The sequence below is a fragment of the Diadema antillarum genome, unplaced genomic scaffold (assembly GCF_040938485.1).
Source record: "Diadema antillarum isolate AM-2024a unplaced genomic scaffold, OU_Dant_1.0 seq00000681_RagTag, whole genome shotgun sequence".
NCBI lineage: Eukaryota > Metazoa > Echinodermata > Echinoidea > Diadematoida > Diadematidae > Diadema > Diadema antillarum.
The window spans coordinates 7,276-32,744 of NW_027271586.1; the positions used below are offsets into that span (position 1 = coordinate 7,276).

Here is a 25,469-nt window from a genome sequence, read left to right on the forward strand (position 1 = left end):
CCCTACAAGATTTTCATTTGCCACTCCTTCATCCTTTATTCGATTTCAACCAAATTTGGCGACTTTCCCTAAAATCTTATGGCAAACATTTTGATATATAATTTAGCTATACTTTATACTGCTGGTTGCCATGGCAACTATAAACTGACAACCATGTCAGTCAGATTTTGCATTTTTTTTTTTCTGTTCTAATTTCAATTAACAATATTACAGTGTATGAAATGGGCGTTTCCGCAAAATGTGAATTACGGTCCTGAAACGTTTTTCTTATTGTTTCCTTTGTTTTTATGTGACAAAGGCATAAAACAATAGACATAATAGAGATAACTGAAAACAATAGTGTTTTCCAAAGATTGCCCTTTTGTTTTGTGTCATTTTGATTCCTTCACCCAAGTTATGCCTCTAATATCATTAAATTATATTACCAATCTGCAAACTCATAATTCCAATATTATGCAAATATGAAATGTTATAATAATACATGTACCTATCCCAAACATTTCATCAGTTCTCATAATGTATTTCTTTATGTTGTTATGAAAAAGCGCCCCCATGTGGTGACCTTGAGAAATTTCAGCCATAACAAATAATAAGATTCCACCTGCTTATCATTAATGGCAAATATGAAAATGAATGGTCTATAATAAGGCATATTATTATACTGGGGATAAAGAAAATTATGCGGAAAAAATGTTCTTAGCATAATTTTTATTTCCTGTGTACTTCCTTATATTCTGGTAAATAGCGCCCTCCATGGGTGACCTTCAGAAAATTGAAATGTATGGTCATGTAGAGCATGAGTTGGTCTACTTATGTGCTAAATATGACAATGATACATTAAATAATAATAAAAAAATTCAGAATAGCTTGGGCTTGATAGGGTTAAGGCTATCAAAAGTACGTGGCGAAGTTATCCGTTGCGATGCATGGTTCATTTCCACTTTATCCCTCGCAGCCCGAGTCTGTCATCGTCCTACTGAACGTATTCAGAATCTTCGCCTTTCTCCCACGATTTTCTGGCCATTTTGTGAACTTTGATCCAGAGTCAATCAAATACCGGTATCTGTGATTGACACATGGTAGGCAAAGCAAAAGGGAATTACATTTTATATGTAAACTGCGTGTATTTCTTATGAAACCAGGAAATTCGTACATTAGTGCAATGTAAGTAGTATTAGAAAACATACCGCGTGTAAAGTGCACCAAACCACAAATCGCAGTCTCCTTTTTCGTTTTGACTTTCTGTTATTATTTTCCAATTTGGACTTACAAATAACACATGAACTCGTTGAGTGCAGTCAGAAGTCAGTGAACGAATTTCTAAAAAAATTTAAAAAATGTACTAAAGAAATATTAAACAGAGGGTAGAATGTTGAGCATACACAGCTGGTCAATGTTGTTAGAAGTTCTGCTGAGCTTTATAAAAGACCGTGTAAGTGCGAATAATCGTCTTTGTATATTATAATGCCTGCTTATAAGGTGAATGCTCTGGTGCACACACTTGATCTTTGTCTATATAATACTGCACAATCAAACTCCTAGAACAGCGTATATTTGTAACATCAGTTGGTATAGATGCAATAAAAGCTGGAGATAACACAAATGATTTGTTTTAACGTGTCATTGCTATTCTTTTTCTCTTCATTCTTTCACGTGTTTTTTTTCTTTTGTTGTTGTCTGGCGACAAGGCTGTATTGCGAAATAGGGTCAGAGGGCTTGGGAAAGAAGGTAACGCATGTTGACCTTTTCACATGCTGGTACAAGTGTATCCTAACAGTATAGTTCGGTGGATTCACATGAATACAATGTCAAAGAAAACGTATAGCAGACACAGAAAGAAAGAGAATTCAATTTTAGGCTTTAGCTAACCCTTCTTCTCCAGTTTCCATAGTGTATTTCACGAATTTTGAGCCCACGATGAGATAACTCCAACCTGGCTGGACATCGACACAGGCACAGTGTTGTGATAAGTAGAACTCTCGTTGGTCTTGTCTACTAAGCCGATCAGTTCCTGAAGCAGCAGAAAGTGGAAGGACACAAAAACAACGATCAAAGATATCGACCCTTTACTGATAGAGATATAGTAGGATTGGTCAGCCGAGCGTTTCAAAATTCATGGTCATCTTGGCCATGGTAGTGAATTCTTCTTTAAGAGCTTCCCTCCTGCCGCAATACCATCATTTTGAAACTTGAAAGATGTTTCATATCAAGCGATTTTACGTTAGACGAACTTGAATTGATACAGATTGTATAGGCTGCTCGTGGTAAAAGAAGGAAACGTGTAACTGCGGATTTGTCGAAAATTGATGGATGTAATATATTTCTTATCATCTGCACTGAGATTGCACTTTGCAGTCAGGATGAGGGTCAATATTCCATAATGGCTAGAACAAACGAAACAAAAACAAAACAAAACAAACAATAAAGAAAGTAGTCTACTGAATAATCATTCAGTAAGTAGAGAATTTCGATGAAAAAATTGTAAACACAGCTATTACGTCGAGAAAGTTAAAAAGAAAACACACTAAAATGTCTTGGTTTTCAAAAGGGTAATTATACCACATAGTACGTTAAAAGAAGTAAAAAGCATGGGATCCGTCACACAAACTTTTACAAGGCAAGAGAAACATTCTACCTCTATGAAGAGTTTATTTCACATTTTTAAGTCAGCATATACATATTACATGAATAAGTGGGTTTTATCTTTTCATTACGTTTCGGAAATATATTTTCATATTACATAACAATAATGTGACATACCGCGCGTTGGAGCAGTGTATGGGGCTTACGGCTTATACGATAACAAGCTATGCAGTCCCCTGGAAATTGAATCTAAAGTATAATAATCTGCTCGTCCACAGTCAAAACAGAACCCAAAATACTTTGTTAACAAAGACCCTGGGCCAGTAACAAGTTCACCCAAAGAATGATTTAGGTGACTACATCAAAACGAGTAAAACACAGCAGTGAAAAGTTATGAATTTTTAAAGTTTCAGTGAAGCCAGTGGTCACTAGATGAGAAGACTTCAGCAATATTGCGACGTCAGTCTAGACATACAGAAGATAAAAACAATACTAGACATATTTCAAAATTTCCTCGCCAATGAAGAGCACATCACTCATCTCTGAGAAAACAAGGGGAATGTGTATTTTTTTTTTAAATTAAGACATGAAATCTTATAGAATTTTCTTTATGTTTGCTCTATATACATGTATACTCGTTTTACGCTATTGCGACATCACGAACTGTAATGGTCTGCCAGCTGCACAGAAAATTTAAGAATTCATAAGTTTTGAACGCATTGCCCAATTTTCTTCAAACCTCACTAATGCATTGCCTTATCATTATTCAATCCATACATATTTTCATGAACTTTGAAGAACATAATATCATTGAACTTTGTCTTTCATACGCAGCTGCTGCTTCCTCGCGGCAGGAACAAGACGGGAGAGACCGCGTGTATGTCTTCTGTCGGTATCATCCCAGCGCCTGATCCTGCAACCATGGCAACCATTATGTCATATTGAGAACTGTAGAAACTAACCTGTTTTGATCGGGTTTTCTACGGTGGCGGTGATGACGTAGAAGCCGGTCTCCTCTACTACTGTGTCGACTCTTATCTTGAACGCTGAAATATACGAATATAAATTCACATTACCTTTTGATGACGATATCTCTCTGAACGCAACTACAAGGAAATGTTTCAACTCGGGGTCAACTTTATCAAATATCAAATAGATTTAAGAATCCAACATCTTATCACCACGAAGCCCAAGCACCGAAGGTGAGAATATTGTAAATTGTGTGACTTGGCTGAACGTTGAAAAATGTTATTTAATAATCTAAACGACAAGAAGATCCTAGCAAGAAATTTCAGAAAACAAATCTGTCTGTTCTAGGCACTTCATAAGTTTTTTACTTAGAAAGAAACTTAGGAAAAACTTTTGAAGGTTTTCAGAATACCTTCCCAATTATAAAAGTGTATTGAGTTTAAATGTATATAAAACACATCAGTGAAAGTTTGAGGAAAATTGGACAATCGATTCTATACTTATCAATTTTCAAAGTTTGGAGGTATCATCGCTGGATAAGAAGACTACTACACCTCATGACGTCATTATGGACTAAATGCAAAGAGGGAGGAAACGAAACTTTAGCATATTTCCACCTCTCTAGCATAATGAAAGAACAAAGAAAATTAGAGGGAATGGTACTGTACTCTTATTTCACCAACAAGTCAATGGATGATGTGTACGTTTTATGAAAAAAAAATAATTTTGTGGAATTCTCCTTTTATGTTCTTTACATTATCATCAAAATTGACGTCATTAACAATAGTAGTCTTCCATCCAGCAATGAGCATGATGAAGGCACAAAACTTTGGAATTGTAAAAAAAAAAATAAATCTGAATCGATTGTACGATATTCCTCAAGCTTTGGCTGATGCGTTCCATATATAGACCTATTGCTACTTTCACTAAATCCATATCATGTGTTATATCCATTCCACTACGAAATCGATATTAATCATTCATCCCTGTCAACACCGTGACGTCCAAAGTACCGCCTTTTATGTCAGATCCTAACTGATGGCGAAAAGGAAGGTGTATACATTTCAAATTAGAGAGAGAACAAAATAGATTTTTACAAAACAGTCATCAATACTTTTGAGAAAAAGAAATTTCCAACAAGACATTTTATCCCTTTGAAAAAAAAAAATGTTCTGTGACGAATATGAAGATTATTTTGTATCTCTCTTCGTCTTCAAACACAAACACACGCACACAAACACACACACACACACACGCACACAAACACTTACCAAAGTGCTCATCAGTCTCACAGGCCGCTGTCCGCAGTTGTATTTCGTCGAATCGCTGCCCGCATTCACCACAAGCATCTAGAGCAAGCAAACAAGAAAAAACATCGACAACAGAAAGGATGAAAAAGGACAAAAACAAAGTCATATCGATTGTCGAAAACTACTTTTCTTCCAGCCAATTCTAAAGTCAGGGTAACGGTAATAAACAGATCTTCACTTTGGCTACCGTGAGTTTTTCCACCCTTTGGCTATGTTTGGACACTAAAAAAAAAAAGAACAACAACTTCCTGTTTCGATACGGCACACACAACACTGCATGGAATGACTTGTAATGTAGATACCACTATCGTCAAAAAATGAATAAAGAACAATATGCACTTCCGTTCTAAATATCCAAATGAAAGTTGTTCCCATCTTAACAAGTGCGTAATTATACCTCCAGACCTCATGTATTTTATGTATTTGAAGTCTCCTAAAGAGTAAGCCAGGTTATGAAATTACTCTCAAGTATTAGCCTATTGCTATTTCAGCAATTCCAAATGTGTCTTGTTAATTGTGAATCAGGGATTATACCAATAGTCCGAGTGACTGTTACCAAAGTTGGCGTGTTTGAATTGAATTGAATTGAACTGAATGTTTGAATTGAATTGAATTTGAATTTGAATTGAATAAAATGTTGTTTTTTGCCCGTTGTGTACTTTTACAAGAATGCATAGTCAAATTAATATCTATTGTTATAACAATATTCCTGAAGAAGTAAATGAAACTAGAGATTGTAATTTGTCATTACTGACAAATTAAGGTCATCCGATTTTTTTTTTTTAAATCAATGATTCGAGTCCTGATCGCAATAGGCATGACCATACAGGTTTCATCTGTGTTTAGAGACATTGGCCGTGTGATGTTTGGATTCTCATTTAGAAAAGGGAGTCATATCTGCCATCTTTGGTACTAAATTCTGTATACACTAGATAACTGTTATTGAGGGTTAAATTGTAAATCTTTCAAATATGACCTCGAGGATAAGGAGTCTCAGTGGATCGTGGGTATCAAGAATGCGGGTAACATGATTTTATGATCACTTCGGGAGCTTTCGAACAGTAAAGAGTATTTATATCTATATAATTATATTTATGTATTATTATATTTATTTTTATTTTATAAGGTATGCCTTAGCTGACGTCAGGTCTAATGAAATCTCGTTCTTCTTATATACCGATGATATTAAAGCCTTTATGGCAGAAATATAGATTTTTTTAAAAGGAAGGATTCATGAGTAGTCGATTTTTTTTTAAGAGTAGGCCTTTTAGTTCTTCGCTTTCTGCGAGGCGTAACTCACGTGAAGACGATGCACGTGCAATCACTGTTTTAGGTTTATCATAAACAATCACAAACCAATCACTGAAAATATTTGGGTGAGATATATTGCTCATTTGGCATGGTTTGTGGGGTTTTTGAGGATATATACATCTTAAATCTTTGTAGTGTATGCTTTGTGTGTTGTTTCAACTTTATGTTGAATGGAAATAAATGATTACTGAATGGGATATATATATATATATATATATATATATACACCGTCATTAGCCATGTTAGCTGTTGCCCTGGGCTATATTTTGGTTGCCCGATCGTGCAGCTGAAATTTGATATGAATTCTAATGTTTCCTTTTATTTCCGGTCAATTATTTTTTTTTTCGGGGGCACCAAAATTTCATAGTCATGTACAGTGGCCCAAATGGGTCACCTGAGAAAGCTTTGTTATGTATGTATGTATGTAATTTATATAGCGTATGTCAAAAAAACAACACACACACACACACACACACAAAGCAACGGGACCCTCCTCAACGATAATCCAAGCACAATTTCAGGATGTGAAACTATAACGTATTATCCACATCTCACAGAAAACTCCACCCGATTTGCTTCAGTGGTCAAAGAGAAAGGAGTTTTTCTGTAGAACACGTCAGTAATCCCTTCACTCCAAGTTCTGTCCATTGTGTTCACACATGAATGTGCAGTTCGAAAAGCAAACAAGTGCAACAACTTGGAAGAATGAAACGCACGACATGCAGCACAATGATACACGCTTCTCTGTGACCACGTAAACTAACTGTGTGGGGTTTTCAGCAAAATATATGTAAGATGATATATTTTTAGACTCTGAAATAACATTCCGGCAGTTCAACCATATTGGAAGTTTTCAATGCGAAAATCTGATTGTATTTTTGCTTTTGGGGGTCGGGGTGGGGACATGCTGTATATGTATATATATATATATATATATATATATATATATATATATATGTTCATCATTATATACATACATGATATTGTATATATATATATATATATATATATATATATATATATAATATAATATAATATATACATTTTTTTTCTTATTTTACCTCGAACACAGACGCAATCATCAGCAGCGCAGAGAGTTGAAAGCAGCGGGCTCTCGTTCCCAGGCTTGTAAAAGACTGTGCATGTTTCCTCTATAGTGTGTTATTAGAAAGAAGTACGAGATCAACCCATTAAGATATGTCAAAAATTCAACTTAATTCAGTAAAAAGCCTGCACGAATTTGCACGAAAAGCGATTTGTATTCTATATAGCACATGTCATTTTCGTACAAATACAAAAATTATATATGAAGAGTTCCTTTCCGATTGTAATAACTTTTGAAAGAATGATCCTACTGCATTGAAAGTTGATATTAGTCACGGATTGAATGTAATAAAACATGCTCACTTTAAGCTTCATTTGATAATCCCTTCAATGTGGTTGCTATAGAGTTTTACATCCTGTTTTTCCCCATTCATCACACAGAGTGCATCTTGGTGAGGATAAAACTTGAATAGGTCCTAAACTTTAAAGTCTCTTTTCTCAGTACACACTTTTCCGAAGTGTGTAGGACGCTACTTTCTTTCCGTTATTTAGATAGGTTAGGCGAGTTCATTTTAATCGAGTTATACATTATTTTAAAGCGTAAAGTCTGTTTTTTTTTCAGAATCTGCTGTTCACTAAAAATACAAGTCTGGAGACTTTTTGGTAATTTGTGATGCTGGGTCACATCCAATCGTATCATGAAGCTCATACCTCCAACATAGTAGTCGTACACATGAACAGGCACGGCTTGGATGTTTCCAACAATGCTATCTGCAATCACTTTAAAGTTGACGCAGAGGAGTTCATCATGTGGAATCTGTCAGTTGATAGAGCGTTACATTGTCATTTTAGTTTGATTTGTATTCTAGAGTCATTTGTTCAGGCAGTACAGGCAAAAAACACTTCTATACTATAGTTTGAAAGCAAGAGGTCTGAAGGTCTTGCGCTCACCCGAGAGTCGCAAGTTACCTTCCGTGCATTCTTGCACACTTATATTACCTAAGAACATAGCAAACTTTTTTTCGGGGGGGGGGGGGGGGGGAGTTGGGGTCAGCTTTAAGGGCCGCGGTTAGCTTTACGGGTCGAATCTTTTTATGCGATTTTGATTAAATTTTCATTGTTGTGCTCATACCCAATTTTACTTTTCCTTTGCAAACTAAAACTTTAACTGATGCGGAATTGCCTTTTAATCTTCTCTTCGACTTGTGTCTTGGGAAATTGTGTAAGTTTTAAATGAGGGAGACCGCTTTATCAAGCAATTGTTTGATGATCATGGCAACCTCTGAGGGCAAAGAAAAAAGTAGTAATAGTGCATGTATATGGACGTCTAGAAATAGTACTGGCAAATAATGAAAGAAATAAGAGCCGATGAGATCAAAGAGGAAAAAAGAAATGAAAGAAGAGGGCTCCAGGAATGAGACCGTGATCTTGAACATGCTGGTGTGTGCGGATACGCAAATTTGTGAGTACTGCGATAAAATGCAAACGTGGACCAATGTGTTTGTGTGTGCACATGTGGTTTGCGTCCATGTGCTTATTTTGACATAAATTGTATCATTAGATTTAAAACTACAACTATAACTTAGACGAACTAGCTTCTCTTCTCGCTGTCATGCCATAGATTGTGTTAAAGGTACAGTATACAATGCTTCGTGATGCAGCATAACAATCCATGAAACTTATCCTACCGCGTCAGCGTAGAAGATCACGGATCGGTCGTTAACTTCGTACATTGCGATGAGGTCGCTACTGTTCGTGATCTGTTAAAAGATAAATGAGAAGGAATACATCTATTTAGCATGTTTCAATCATTTTCACGATCTCACAAATGGAATTACATAATAACGCTTTAGGGCCCTTTAATCGTAGGAATACCTCACAACAAAGCGACATTTCAGCTCACTTCAGTTTCAGTTCAATAAATTGTAAATTGTTTAAAAAAAAGGAGAAGGGAAACATAACACCGAACCAAATTTCATCACCTACAGAGCAATCTGTAAAACTTCTTCCATTGTAAAAATACACTTTGATAAATCTCTTACAGAAATATTTGCTCTTTTAACCATATTTAGTGCTCAGGATGGTGAACCGAAATGACACTGGAAATCAATAAGATCTTCAGCACCTGCAAGTGATAATCGCTGTCAGGCTTTTTTTTTTTTAAACGCAAAGTTATAGTGCACTTAATCCACAGTGTGGTAATCAGTGCTGAGGTTGCTATCATTATTGAAACTACCACATCTTCGGAACAAGAGTTAGAATTTCATATTCATCTTGAAAGACCATGGGGATTTATTGTGGGCTGTTTTGGTTTGTTTTGTTTTGTTTTGTTTTGTTTTTCCAGGCACTCACCTCTTTTAGGTCCTCAATCACAGGGCGGAAGCCAGAGTAAATTCCAACATCTATGATCCCCATGTGGGTCTCTTTTTCGCGGAGATACCTTGATGCATCGACAGCAAACAAAATATTCAACCACATTTACCTTACACAATTTGGAGAAAATCAGTAGGTCCAAATTACAATGAGTGAATTCACATTAATACATCATTATCTTTAAATACATAAATCACGTGTTCATTGAAAAACGGTTCTCTGTTCTCTGTGCAAAGACTGCATAGACGAAGAGTGAGCGATAGATGACACACACACACACACACACACACACACACACACACACACATGTTTTTTTTTCCCCCACAGAAAGAAGACAAAACAACTCCGTCCCCTTTATATAAAGAAAAAAAACCTCATGGGACAGCTACACCTTCATCGGGTTCATGGTGATTAAGGGTTTTTGACTGTGTCATGATTATCATATTGCGTTCAAAAACGGACTCATCAACATGAAAACTGACGAAAATCGTCGGTATTTGGATCGATTGACGTGAAAAGGACTGAATATACACCTATTGAAAAAGACCTTAGCAGAAGAAAAAAAAACCTAGAAATGTCGCTATGGCGACTGGTATGCCTCCGCCATAATGCATGATTCTCCTAATAGGTCTAGATAGTACATGTGGACAATGTGTGATTACATTTTCACAAAATTGGCATAATATTAAAATGACAAGTTTGTCACAATTGTGTTGAATGTTCACCTTCCATGACCTAGGTTTAATTGGATGAATAGGAGAGCATGTAATTGGGATTTAAGGACTTTAACTTGACTTTGACCCATTCATACGTTTATGCATTGAGTAATTTTCAAGGTATGGAGAAAAAGTGCAATTTCTGTATTGAATAGTGAATTGTTACCATTTTCATCTGGCCTTTGACCCTAAAATTCATAAGATGATCACTGTCAGGCAGAACATGTATAAATATGTAGTAAGTTTCAAGATAACTTGAGCCACTTCCGAGATATGGAGGAAAACGTTAGTTCAGCACTTTCACTTGATCTTTGACCTTTTGACCTTTGAGGCGAAAAAAAAAACTTTCCAGAGAATCTCTATTAGGTTATACATGCATACACCAAGTGTAAAAAAAATCCTGCTGGCATTGCATAAATATAAGGAAAATAGTAATATTTTGAAGTGTTGCCCTTGATATTTGACCCCTGACCTTTGACCCCATGAACCCTAAATTGTCTAGATAATCACTGCCAGTCAGTACATGTATATGTACTATGTTCCAAGAAGATACCTTGAACAATTTCCAAGGTATGGAATAAAATGTGAAGTTTTGATATTTTTTCTTGACCTTTTGACCTTTGATCTCATGACCCCAAACTTTCACCAGAGAATCGTAGTTGGGTAATACATGTATACACTAAGTTTCAAGAAAATATCTTCAGGCATTGCATAGATATGGTGGAAATTTGTGAAATTTTATATATTTGACCTTGACCTTTTGACCTTTGACCTTGAGCATGTGCACCCAAAAGTTGATAGGCACAACTTCACCCCTTAATACACAAAGTTTCATTAGGATACCTCAAAAGGTTTTTTTTTTTTTTTTAAAGTTATGTTGTCCACAAAATTCATTACGGACGGACGGACGGACAACACGAAAACATAATTCCTCCGGCACCACTTCGTGGCGGAGGCATAAAAATGGATGGAAGTAATCTCTAGAGCAGAACCAGTCTAGTTAACATGTTGGGAAAATCAAAAGGTATATGAGTCATGGTCATTATTCCGTAGGTCCATACGATGCACTGTGGTCCTCTGCAAAATTAGAAGTCACGTTGCATTGTATCAATATTTCAGTACGGAAAGCAGCATTTCAGCAGCGCTCACATCATTACAATTTACACTCTCTCCAAAGTCAAATACCTCAAGAAGAAGAAGAAAAAAAAAGTCCCATCACTCTCTCGGGATCGTCGAATTTTTTGTCGGTTATAACCTTTCCCTAAACCATTTCATTACAACTACCCATGTTTGATTATTCATGACATCACAACCTTCAAAAACAAGACGACTGTAAATATTCTTACGACCTTTTTTAACACCAATACACTTAAACCTTCGTGGGTTGAGATGGGTTCGCATCATCTGCAATTCGCTCTGAAACTCGAAGATTGACTGTAAGCGCTGTATGAATTTTCCGTATCATTGTCTTATTTATATCAAACTTCAGAGAGAGCATTCATACTCACAATTACATTTATAACATAATCATTTACATTTATACTCATATTGATATTCATTATATTATTGTATCTTTTATGGTTGTATAAATCATAATAGGCAGTACTAATTCAGCAAGGAAGCAGGAGAGCATCAGAATAAGCATGGCTTGACGGGGCTAACGGCCTTGTTTGTTCATCTGTTTTTATTTCCGAAACAGTAAGATTATGTACAATACAAAATAACAGTATTCAACATGACATAGTTGAGATATGAATCAAAGGTAAAGCATGAGAACATAATTGAAAAAAAAAATCAATGACGTGTGGCAAATGATAAAATATGTGAAGTTGGATAACCCATTTCAGAAAAATCTGCGCGATAGCTGTTTTTTTTTTTCCCATGAGGTCCATTGGGAATCGAACTGGGATAAGAGATGAAAAACATATCACATCGTCTACCCTGGACATGACTGTTCTTGAACAAGAAAAAGAGCTTCAGAATCTGTTCATTTTAATCAAGTGTAAACGACCTTTCTTTATTTTTTTTCTTATTTGTAAAATTTGGTTCTCACTGACGATGATGCATTATTATCATTGGTATTTTTCTTGTTATAAATCAAACGCGACGTCATTTGCTCTGCTTTTGTAGTGGCAGACTAGTGTCGTCCCAATAAATAACTCGATGTGCTGATCGGCTTTTCTTCGTCTACAAAAAGAATAATTAATTGTATAAAAAGCACTGAACACTTTACACAGCTACCTTGTGCAGACTGTAATGTCAATGTGCTTGAGGTTTCCTCCGTCCCTCACTTCCGAAGCGTTAACATTAAGTATGAACGGACACGTGGCCACGTCTGATGCCTCCGAGTTGTAGGATAATTCGACCTGCCAAGCAATGCAGAAGCATGGTAATACACTGCTTTTAGAATCGTTTGAAATGCTAAGGTCATTGTAATCACAAAAATATTAAGATTCAACATTTTAAAGCAAGTCTTTCTTATGATGTCACATTTCAAAGAAATTGTGAAATCTTAAGAGAAATATGACACATCAAACTGGAATTGCTGAACGTTTACACAATACCGATACATACATATAATGTATAAACTAAGTGTTTCAAAAAACATTTCCCACTTTTGATCATTAATAGTTCAACAACTATTCATCCGATAAAACTGTCATTGATATGAGTAATATCTGAATAGTGTACAAGTTTGTTGGAGGTGATTTGAATGTGAAAGCATAAATCAGTTTCATTAAATCTAAGATTGATTTTGAAGTACAGTGTAAGGTTTCAGATTTTGGTCAAATTTTAACCCTCTGTACAAAAATTGAACTTTGCACAGGAACCAATGATGTGTATGTGAGAGTGTGCTGACAATGGCCCTTAACAATGGACATGCCTGAACCACCTGTTGACCAGGCGTCAGTCTCGCGCTCCCAGGCACATGAATGCTTAATCAATAATTCATGTGGATTGCCCTGGGCACTGCTAGTCTGAATTCATGCACGGTAAAGGGTAAAATGTATGCGCATGGAAAAGGTAAGCACATGTTTCCATGTGCTTGCAAACACCTCATTTCATTCCTGCTGGCAATCATTTTGAAATTTTGCTTCACATATCACTAAATTTGGGAGATAGATAAGCATAAATTATTTAAAATTCCTCATTTTAATACAACTGTCTACTAATTCAAATAGTCTGACAAATTTTGCGCTTTTTCGATAAAAAGAGATCATTTTTGGTAAAGAGTTCAGCAGCATTTATCATTGGGGCGATTTGTTTCACAGTACATTAATTTAAGGCTCCATATACACAAGTGTATACTCTAATTGATTTTCCTTGCTTCCTGTCACCATGTTTAGGATATAACAGAAGGTAATCATTGTAATTTCGTTTTTCAGAAGTAGGGAGAGTACTATCACGACTCAACGACAGGATCGGCAGGCGTTTGACTTTACACAGATACGGCCAGAGGCTGAATAAAGACTAGTTGTGATATTGGAATTTCTCATGAATACATAATGAAGCATTCAAACCCTGGCCATTGTTCAGGACTATTGTCAGGGTGTTAACCACACACTCCCATACACACCCATTGGCAAAGTGAAATGTTGTACAGAGGGTTGAAAATAGAGCAAAATCTGGAACCTAACTGTGAAATTAATCATGGATTTCATGAAACTGATTTATGCTTTCATATTTAAACCACCTCCAACCAAATTGTACACTATTCAGCTATCACTCATATCAATGACAATGTTATCTGATATATAGTTTTTGAATTACTAGTACTAAGAATCAAAAGTGGGAAATGTTTTTGAAACGCCTAGTATGTGTGTGTGTGTGTGCGTGTGTGTGTGTGTGTGTGTTGATAATTTGATTTGGTGGTATTTCTTTTTTCCACGTACAGCAACAAATACAAAACTATGAAAAGACGGTAGACAGAACAAGTCAATACATTGATATTCAAATCCCATATCGAAACTTCATTCACATGGTAAAGTAGCGATATTTTATATAATAGTCATGATAGTAGTCGAGATGACAGGGTTAGAAAACACATTACCTACGTGACGATGATACAGACACTGCTATAACAACTTTGAATTTTCGTTCGAAAGGGGAATAAAAACAATTATACATGTGGATAAGGTTTAATGCAACAATATTAATAGGACTGCCGTTATAAGCAAAGTTTTAGGAAAGTCGGGCAATCCTTTAAAAAGTTAGGAGGTGTTAAAGTTACGGTGTAGTCATTGCTGGTTGAGAAGACTACCGCAGTGCATGACATCACGTATGTACAACGATACAATGAAAACTTATAGAGAATTTTACATATTTTCACTTTCTAACATATTTTCACTTTCTAAAATTTTTGTGAATACTTAGATTGGTTACAATCTACTGATTAAAGACTAATGTTATTCCCCTGCCTGCCTTTCTATCATAGGTAAGTCAACTGCTCTTTCATTATGAAAGAAAGGAGAAAATATGTTGAATTTTCTTTATATCTTGTTCCTAAATGACGTCACAAAGTGATGTTGAGTCTTCTCATCCAGGTGATCGATGGCTGCACCAAAAACTTTAAACATTTGACGCATTATCCGATTTTCCTCAAACTTCACTAAAATGCTTTAATAATACTGTATAGGGTTTTTTGGGCATATTTATTTGGGGTTCATTCTCCTTTAAAACTTACGTTTGCCTTGCCTACTCCATGTCCCTCCCCGATGAGAGTTAACTCTTTACCGATAGAGGGAGTAATCTGAAACAAAAATAATCATAAATGCTATTACATTGGTACACAGAAAGCGTATATAACGCATAATTTCAATTTGATGTTATGAACGAAGGCTTCAGTGCATATCGTGATCAATGGTGATTACAAACAATCCTTCTTCAAGGTGAAAATAATAGCAGTTAACATCGCATTCAAACATAGCATTTCTATTCTAAGAAAAAATAAAAACCCAAAATACACATAATATGGATTGCATAAACTACAGTATGCATGCAGTTACCGAGCAATCTTTCTTCTGGATTTCCAGGAACACCACAGCACCCTGATATTTCGTGATTTTCATTACTTTTTTACTCGTTTACATTTAAACTAAAAAGACTACAAAATGCGATGTCATAAAACACGTTCAAGAATGTTAGCCATTCAGAAGTGCTGAAATGAATGACGTGTGGGCTCTTTATTTTCTAACTTTACGTGCACGGGCGTGCAAAAAAGTATGTAGCGAAAAAGCATAACAGCACGGCGTATACTCGGGTGTCCAACGCCCACGTATAAGCCATGGTGTGTAGCTATAGCTCTACAGTAGCCTACATTTGCAAGGAGTACAGAACATCCACATGTATGAGACGCGCGCGCGCAGCGCAAAATCCAAACAATCTATAAAATATATAGGCCCTACGCGGTCGACTATACACGACCGATCGAAGAGCGGCCTAATTGTATTGAAATACAAAATAAATAAAACTAATCTAAAAATGGTCAAAGATTAAGTGAAAGTGCAGAATTTTATTTCTGTGTATGTATTTTTTATATCCAGTTTTGTGGACGGACATTTTTTTTTTTAAGTTGAGGTATTTAAATGATATTGAAATAATGTATTTATGAGTGAATGAATATGTGTACATAAGTATGCATACCTCATGGCATTAATCTGCAAAAGATTAGATAATACAAAATTGTATTTATGTTTAAGATTTGCCAGTTATGAGCTGTTTTTTTTATTTTTGGTAACACTGCTTTTAAGAAAAGTATTAATCCATTTTTTTTTTTTGGGGGGGGGGGAGGGTTGGATAGTCAATTTGCTTTTTTTTCTTCTTTTTCAACCTTCCCCTTTAATTTCTTCCCAGCCCAGAAGGCTGTTTTCTGTTTTATAGTATCTGTGCGAATTCTTTAATGATTTTTACCTGTTTGTCATAGTTTAAACCCTTTTTTTTTAAACAGCTGCATTTTTCATTGCTTCTTGTCATTTCCTCACTCCAGCAGTTTGATAATAATGATGTATGTTTATATATGTTCTGTATATGTATGTTGACGATTTTTTTTATTGGTTTTCTGAGGGTTTCGTGGGAAAAGTGGGTTTAATTTAGAAATTGAGATTGTCTACGGATTGTGGTATGCCACTGGCTTCCTTGTACAGTTCTGTTGGCCTGGTTACCACCCGCTTCGAATTGTTATTAATGTTTGCAGAATGTTTTTTTGTTTGTTTTGTCCTGTGTTAATGGTTGTACGAAGGGGGGGGGGGGGTGATAGGATTCTTAATTTGGGGAGTGTGTGAGGGGAGGGTTTGGAGAGTAAAGGGATCTGTTTTGTAACTATGTCACTGTGATTATGAGTTTGTAAATTGTGATTTGATATTGTGAAATATACAAGGATTTTTACATGGTTTGTATTTTAATTCAAGAAATTTTAAAAAGTACAGTTATGAATATCTTATCATGATAATCAGTGGCACATAAATCTGTAACGCTGGATGCGTCTGGAAGGGATATAGGTTAGGGCGGTCCGCGGACTACAGTTATTTAGTTAACTTGACCAATGCCTGGCAGCCCTGTCAGGACTGGTGCATTCAGTGTTTGGGTATTTTTGTGTTATTGTATTGATTGATTGTTTTGAGATTTGTAATTGATTATGTATTGTATGTTTTCTGCACATCTACATACCATAGCCGTTACATGTACCAAAATTCAAGCCACATGCTCAAAGACTGAGGGAGTTGACTGAATCCAAAATATTTTTGTATTCTTCTTAGGGAAAGAATGCTGTTACCATGGCAACACATTGTCAAACAATGACGAAAGATTAAGTTTGCACATTTATGAACTACAATGGTCATATGTACCAAATTTCAAGCCAAGTGCTCAAAGAGGAACATTTTGTAAGATTTTTTGAAATTTGCCGTTGCCATGGCAACGCACTATGCAATACTAACGAAAAAGGCGTCATGCACATCTTTATTTGATAGTGGTCCCACATGCTAAATTTGGTGTCAATTGCTCAAAAAATGAGAGAGCAGTTTAATCCACAACATTTGACAAGATTTGTTCAAAATTTGCTGTTGCCATGGCAACGCACCATGCAATACTAATGGAAAAGGTTGTATTACACATCTTCCTTTGATCCTGGTCACACACGCCAAATTTGGGGTTAATTGCTCAAAAATGAGAGAGTAGTTCAATCCATCAAGTTTTTGTGAAACTATGCCGTTACCATGGCAACGTATTACGCGATACTCGCGAAAAAGTTGTCTTGCACATCTGCCTTTCATAGCAGTCATGCATGCCGACTTTGGAGTCAACTGCTCAAAAAATGAGAGTAGTTCGAGCCACAACATTTGACAAGATTGCACATCTAACTTTGCTAGCGGTCACACATGCCAAATTTGGGGTCGATTGCTCAACAAATGAGAGATAAGTTCAATCCACCAATTTTTGGTGGAAATATGCCGTTACCATGGCAACGTATTATGCTATACTAACGAAAAAATTGTCTTTGACATCTACCTTTGATAGCAGTCATGCATGCTATATTTGGGGTCATTTGCTCAAAAAATGAGAGTAGTTCGATCCACAACATTTTACAAGATTTGTTAAAAATTTGCTGTTGCCATGGCAACGCATTATGCAATAGGCCTACTAACGAAAAAGGTGTCTTGCATATCTTCCTTTGATAGCGGTCGCACGTGCCAAATGTGGGGTTAATTGCTCAAACAATGAGAGAGTAGTTCGATCCATAAGTTTTTATGAAAATATGCCGTTACCATGGCAACGCATTATACGATACTAACAAAAAAGGTGTCTTGCACATCTAACTTTGATAGCGGTCACACATGTCAAATTTGGGGTCAATTGCTCAAAAAATGAGAGAGGAGTTCGATCCACAAGATTTTGCAACGGACCGACCCACCGATTCCTATATACCCCCCCCCCCCCCCCCCCCCCCCCCCCATCACACTATGTGTGGGTGGGGGTATAAAAAAAAATCACAGATTTAAAGGTTATGACGTTAGTGGAGACGCCGCACACTCTGGTATACATAGGTATTATGTTTTGCATCATGTTTCACCAATATAGATAATCTTGAGTACGCTGCAACTCATTAAAGTAATCTCTCCTGTGCATTATTTGTATAATAATCAATATTTTATTCAAGGAGGAAAATGTTGCTCAGAATTCCCACGTACTGAAAGCCCGAGGAATTCCAGTGATATGGTGGCATTCAGTCCCCGTTTAAAAACACTCGGTAAAGAAAACTACGTTTATTGCTGTCCTTTAAAATGTAATTAAGACATGAATACAAATCTAGCTCAAATCTGCTTCTTAGGATTGCATTTCACACCTCCCCCCCCCCCCCCCCTCCAGACAATATCTCTCATGATGAACAGAAGTACGTTGTTAGCTGTGACCGCAATCCATCCATATAACTGCAAAGTCCTGTAGTTAAACATATTTACTATACAAATCGAATTAATGTTTTAGTACACCCTATAGAATTACTTTTTTTTTAAATCCATGCACGCTTATGTCAAGTGTAAAGTACAGAGTTGTTAATTTTTCCCACTTTCTGCTACTTTAGCCAAATGTTTCTGCTGCTTTTGACTGATGGGTAATCGCTTCTCTTTCCAAATTCAGTGTTCACAAGACAGGGTCCATTACTCATAAAATCATAAATTAGGGATTTTTCCATGTCGATATGAGGATTTCTAGCTCTTTCTGAATAGCTACCGAAATTGGAAAATATTCGATAAAGTAATTGCTCTCTGCTACAGATCAGTTAAGTATTGGCTGACCTTCGAGAGGAATTTCAATACTCACATAACTCGCACGATATAAAATTATTACGTAACACTCCAGTGCATCTGTTTTATTTCCAACATCATTAATACAAAGGAAACAGATATAATGGAAATGTCCTTCTCATGTAACTAGGCAGTGTTTAGAGTATAATAGGACGTGAGCGTTATTGAATTCGACTTACATCTTCTTCTTGCTGCACCCTCGCATTGTCATTCGTAAATTGGTACGTATCCCTCCTCACCCGACGGTCGTACTGCACGCGGCATTCAAGGTCGAGTCCGTCTTCCCTCGGACGGGTAGAGGAGTATTCGGCTAAAGCCTGCATCGCCACAACCGTATCCTATTGAGAGTAGAAAGTAGAGTAGGCATAATATATATATATATATATATATATATATATATATATATATATATATTAACCTTACTTATCAAGGAAAACTCTTCAGTGCAAGCTCTGGCCTGCAGAGGTGCCCAGCGGTGACTCTGCGAGTGTCATTACCGACTTCAACAGTAACTGTTGTACCACACGTATAATTAGAAAATCATGCTAGTCTTTTAATATCATGTAGAGCTGATCTATGTAGACCTACTCATCCTATTTTTTTCCTTTCTAAGTTTTGAGGCAATTATGAATGTGAGAAAGCTTGTAATGGGATGATTTCTTCTTCTTCCTCTTCTTCTTCTCATCTTCCTTGTTCTCCTGATAGTGCCTCCTTCGACCCTGAAGTTAGTTGGCGACTGTTGTCGCTTTTTGGTGTAAGCACAAAGAAATGCGGGGTAGCGGATGTAATGAAGATAACAGGAAATCAAAACTAAAAGATGAACCTACCTGGTGAGGACAGTGAGATGAAGAGGTGAAGGTTAAAGTGGACGTTCATGGCTGGGTGTGATATCAATAATTGGGATGGTGAACGATTATTCAAGGCTGTATATAGAAGTATAGTTGGAGAAGTATAACAGGTATATATTCTGGGACACTTCTCAAAATATACCAGATATTCTGATGAGGACGACATGTTCCCACACGGGAATAAAACCCTTCAACAAACCTGCGTCGACACGAATCCGCCCTTGTAATTTCCCTGATTGCTCAGCCATCGAACTATCCTGCCTGCGTAGTTGTAGTCCTGTCTGGTAATTTGGGCGAGTAAAGCGTAGGCAGTAGTCTCAATGGAAATTGCAGTTGCTCTTCTGCGCAGCCAGAAGGGGACGTTCTCCGCGTTGTTTGCTTCGTCTGGGTCCCAGTATACGGCATTGGTGTCTGTGACAAGGAGAGAAATTGGCTGACTTACTCAGCTATAGTGTGGTACGATTTCTAATTTGTTTCAGTTTTGGTGCTTGTTCACTTTTGATTTGGAAATATGACGCAATCCAACAACATTCTTGTTTGCAAGCAATAGCACGATCAAAAAGGTTGTAAAGACGCATTCATGAATTACAAGTGGATGAATTAAAAAAAAATTTATATTATCACAGATGGTAATAATTTTATACATAAGGGGTTTGGAAGTCATAAGTTCTAAACTTATTTTGCATATTCTTAGGAAAATTACCTTTGCTAAATATTATGTCTATATTTACAGTAATGTTATTGGTGTGTGGTTAATAATGATAACAATAATAAAAAGGCCTTCTTTACCCTGGCTAGCCTCCTCAGTGTTGCCACTGCTATACCAGAGGCCCCTGCTATTATTATTACCCTAGTATTGCCAGGTACCCATTTATACACCTAGGTCGAGAGGGACATGGTGGATAACTCTATTCTATCCAAGGACGGAAGCACTGTGGTTATAACATGAAAAACGTATGGGAATGACAAGGAGAAAGAAAAAAAAAAACTCAAAAATTTCATTTAACAATGGTCCTTCTAACTCTCATTCAATATACAGGATGTTTAGTTATAAGAACATGATTTGACCTGGCCACAGAGTTTCCTCTCACAGTCATACTAGGGAGCTTTAGATTTTGCCGACGGGGACGTTCAGAGGGGAAAAAAAAACCCGGTTTGAGTTGCGCAGAATCGTGTGCTAGCATCAAAATCGATCAATTTCTAGCTCGCGCGCCTGAGTTTTCATAACGCGTTCAGGGATATTTTTGCGTCCGCTCAGTTTACGACGTATAGAGAGCTACTTCATGCACCGATCATATGGGAACGCCATTTTATTTTTTATACATTGCCTCTCATCGTCGTCTCAAGCAAATCTAAAGTTTCCTATTGGCACAAACCCATGTTCCATTCGCGCATAGTCGTTGACTTTCACTGCTTACGTTCAAAAGACTTTGATGCGTTTTTCAGTCTGTCGTTAGCTTCTCTTGCACTTGCTATCAAGCTGTCGTTTGCTTCTGCAGCAACGCCACTGCTCGCCAGGGCCAGCGCGTAGGCGACGATGGCTTTGTCGTACACCCGTTGAATTTCTTGAATCTCCCCCTCCAAGAAGTTGATAGCACGACCAATCGCCGTGTCTATTTCGTTCATGTCTCCTTCCTGTACAAAGTGTTGAGACATTAATATTCTATGTCTTGAACAAAAGTAAGAACGTAATCTTCCAAAACAGAAAGAAATTATAACACTGCCGGTTAAATCCGTCTTGATCGTTGATATTTGTTAAGTATTTCTTCATGTTTAACTCCTTTGTCTCTAAGGAATTACAATCACGCAAGGAGTGTGATTCCATTGGTATGGTATGGTTTATTACAAATGCTCTCGCAGCCAAACGGTCGAATTGCAACATTTGCTAACAAAACTAAAACAATGCAAATTTGATTAAAAATCACATTTCAAACAATTTTTTACTATTGAAAAATGTTCAACTGATATATAATCATTCAAGGTTCAAGATTCAACTTTATTTTCACTTCCATCAAATAAACAAAGAAACCATATACATTGCATATGTACAGGATATTTGTAATACTTGAAGAACGTAATTTGATAAGGTACATATGAAAATGAGAAGTAGATGCAATTACATCTTTGTTAATATATACATAAAGCGTATAATACAAGTCAATTAAGGATGAGGATGGAAGTGGAGGGTCCCACTTAAGAAGCAGAGCTTGTACGATATGGGACCCTCAGAAAATTCACAAGACAGCAATATAAAACGAAATAAAACGAACCGATGTCGACTGACATCAAGGTGATTTGGAAGGGAAAAAGAAAGAAAAGGAAAAAAAAAGAAAAAAAAAGAGGGAAAAAAAAGGAAAAAAGGGGGGAAAACTACAGCACGTGCCATCGTGGACGCAAGCAAAGTCTATTAGATTACACACCGTGCGTGACGCATAAACACAAACTGAATTAAAAGAACCTAGGTACTTCCTTCCCTCATATTCTATTCACATCCTCCTCATCCCTCTCTCTCTCTCTCTCTCACACACACACACACACACACACGCACATCCCCTGTGGATTGAGTGAATGCAGCAATATTAGTAGAACGCATCTGTGAAAACTTGGGGAAAATCGGACAATTCGTTCATAAGTTAAGAATTTCAAAGTATCTAATCAGTCATTACTCGATGGGAAAAAATACTACAGTATAATATGTCACATGCGTAGAACTGTATAAGGATAATATAACGAGAATTTCACAAAATTTGATTTTTTGAAGAAAAAAAAGTGCACATTTCCTCGACTTGTCACAGACGTTTGTTACAGGTGATATCATCCATCCTGCCTTCTGACAGAGGCAAGTCAAGCATTCTTTTATAATGCGAGAAAAGTGAAAATTATGTTCAATTCTCTATAATTATTTTCTTTACATCATTCTACACATGCGACATCACAAGCTGTGGTAGTCTTCTCATCCAGCAGTGACTGAATAGAAACGTCAAAAATTCATAACTTTTGAACGGATTGTCAAATTTTCCTCAAACTTTCACTGATGTGTTCTACTAATATCGCCGCATTCACTCAATCCACATGTCTATGAGGATGGACTTGTCCTTGAAATGGCATCTCAGATATATACCTGGTATGAGTTTGATGGTCGTAAAATACCTTTCTAATTGAATCAGATTAATCGTGCATTGATTGTTCTCACAAAGTAAGGCATTGCACTGTTTTTTAGTCTTTCGGTTCTACATCTGTATTCTTTCACTACGCCTGAGGAGTCTGTCGGAGTTTTGCATTTCAGGAAACCAGTCTCTGAAGCGTTTGAAGAGAAACAGAGCAAAATTAAAACATAAATCCTCACGTCGTTGGTGCAGATTCGTGAGTCCGCTCTGTTGCAGAGCAGAATGTGGAGGTAGTTTTCAGCTTGTCCGCGTGACTGCATACAACTAATGTAGAAGGCGCACTAGACAGTGAGTCGTGGACATGCCTTGTCTACTTCCAAACTGCTGTGTGTCGATACTTGCTCGTATGTTGTTAAGCAAGACACGGTAAACAAACAACTCCGCGAGTTTGGCAAAGTGAAATGTCAAGACTATTGGTCGGAGTCTTTCCATTGTAGATGGCGTTTCTTTAGGTATTGGCACAACAATGGCTCTCTTCCACTGAGATTGAACTTCTCCTCCCAGCAAAGATGTGTTGATGATGTCACAAAGTGGCGAGCCAACTCAACAGTAAGCTCATGAATCAATTCCTCGCAGGCACTCCATCAGGGCCACAGCTTTTACCAGCTTATCCTAGTTTCTTCAGTTCTGAGTACACATCCCAAGGCTGAACTTAATGAATTGTACAGGGATCAGAAGGTCTGACTGTCGGTAGCTCATTGTTAGCAAGTGTCAGAGTGTCCGGTCAGATGTAGACGAAAATAAAATGCTTGTTGATAGCATTGACGATTGATTTGTTATCTTCTGCATCGATTCCAGGCACTCGAATCTCACTGCTCGGTGAACATTAAGTGTCGCGATTTTCACAAACCTGTACCAGGCGCTTGGATTCTGTGGCTTGAGTCTTTGAATTCGATTCTTGTTATAGTCTGCCTTTGCGTTCTAAGTTTCCCTCTGGATTTTTTTTTTCTCAGACGAGACTAGTCTTTGCTCTTGGTGTGGAAAGCAACTTGTCTATTCTTGATGAGTTCCTTTATCATCAGGGTAATACGGGGTTTGTCTTTGCAGTGGACTTTGGATTCCCTGCTTTTGAGGTATTGTTGAATTGCATCATCAAGATCTTTTGTAGAAATTTTCACACTTGGCATTTACTCCACCAGTGTTTGTGACGAATGACCAATCGTGGTGGACTAACAATTAAATTCCCAAAATGTCGAGACTCTTCATCAGTCGAACTGTTTTGCGATATATCCGATTGTTGTGCTGGACTTGGTATCATTTGGGCTGCCAAACAACACCTGTATGGTCACTGTTGCCAATAGGATTCGTCAGTTCCACGGAAGAGTATAGACTTTGCAGATTGGTCGAGATTATGTCGATTATTTCCTCGTATAGGCTTCTCAACTACCTGTTTCAACTTACGCTGTTGCACCTAGAAAATTTGAAGTTCAGGTGAACATGATCAATGTGCTTTGGCCCTATATTACTTTTAACGTAAGGGCAACAACTACACCACGTTTTCCAAATCTGTTTTCTTTAGGAAAATATAGCCAGGAATTCCAAAAACCAATCATCATTGAACCACGCTGTCGCTCACTGAAACTATGTCAAAGTTCTGGTCTCGAACTGTAGTACTAAATTCATCGAATTTGTTTCCCAAAGACTGTTCATTGACCATGTACGCAATGCTACTTTCGTTCTTTCTTTCGTAATCTTTGTGACCTTTCTCTGTCCATCTTCTCTTTCCATCGATGTTTGGCGTGACGAAGTTATTCTAACTGGTATATTCCTGTGGATGTGTTTCCCGGCTCTTCGTCAAAAGCCAATCAACAGCCGGAAAACACGAAAGTCTACACAAAAATGTGATTTTTTTTTTTTTTAGGTGGCGTCACACCGTCACGAAGGTGACGCATGATGACTTATTTTCAATTTCCTGCGAAATTGGTCCCGAACTTGGTTAAAGCAAATCAAGAACAAAGGCAAATACGATGCCTATATACACAGAAGGTCACACAATGTCATGTAAAGCAAACACGCAGGGGTAAATCTTTATTATAAAATGAACCGTCGTAAAATCCTCGAGCTATATTTTTGCTTGCCAAGATTTTGCAGCTTCTCTCGAAGTTGCTGCCAGAGCCTAAGAAACTCCTTCAGCGACCATGAATGACAGGGAGTTTATATTATGGTCAAAGCGGAATTTGAGCAATTCCTTTGTCTTGAGACCATCTTTGCTTTTTTTCGAGACAGTGTTACTCCTGCTATAATCGGTGATAATATTAAGAAATTTACGCGACGGACACACGAAGGAAACACGATAGGTATAAGAATTTGCAACCACTCATGAAGTTGCTACTGGAGCTGGAGTGAC

The 25,469-nt window shown here is 37.1% G+C and overlaps 1 protein-coding gene across 1 annotated transcript; it reads right to left on the minus strand.

Moving 5' to 3' along the window:
* Positions 1–1,933: 1,933 nt before the first annotated feature.
* On the minus strand, positions 1,934–21,335 carry LOC139737083 (complement C3 alpha chain-like; the record flags this gene model as incomplete). Its single annotated transcript, XM_071647760.1, has 12 exons — positions 21,332–21,335; positions 20,155–20,366; positions 19,287–19,445; positions 14,991–15,056; positions 12,548–12,672; positions 9,570–9,657; positions 8,906–8,977; positions 7,929–8,034; positions 7,235–7,324; positions 4,824–4,901; positions 3,546–3,629; positions 1,934–2,011 (listed from the first exon to the last, which is right to left on the minus strand). Coding segments are annotated over exons 1-12 (1,162 nt in total), but the record flags the coding sequence as incomplete, so codon positions are not given.
* Between the last annotated feature and the right edge of the window lie 4,134 nt (positions 21,336–25,469).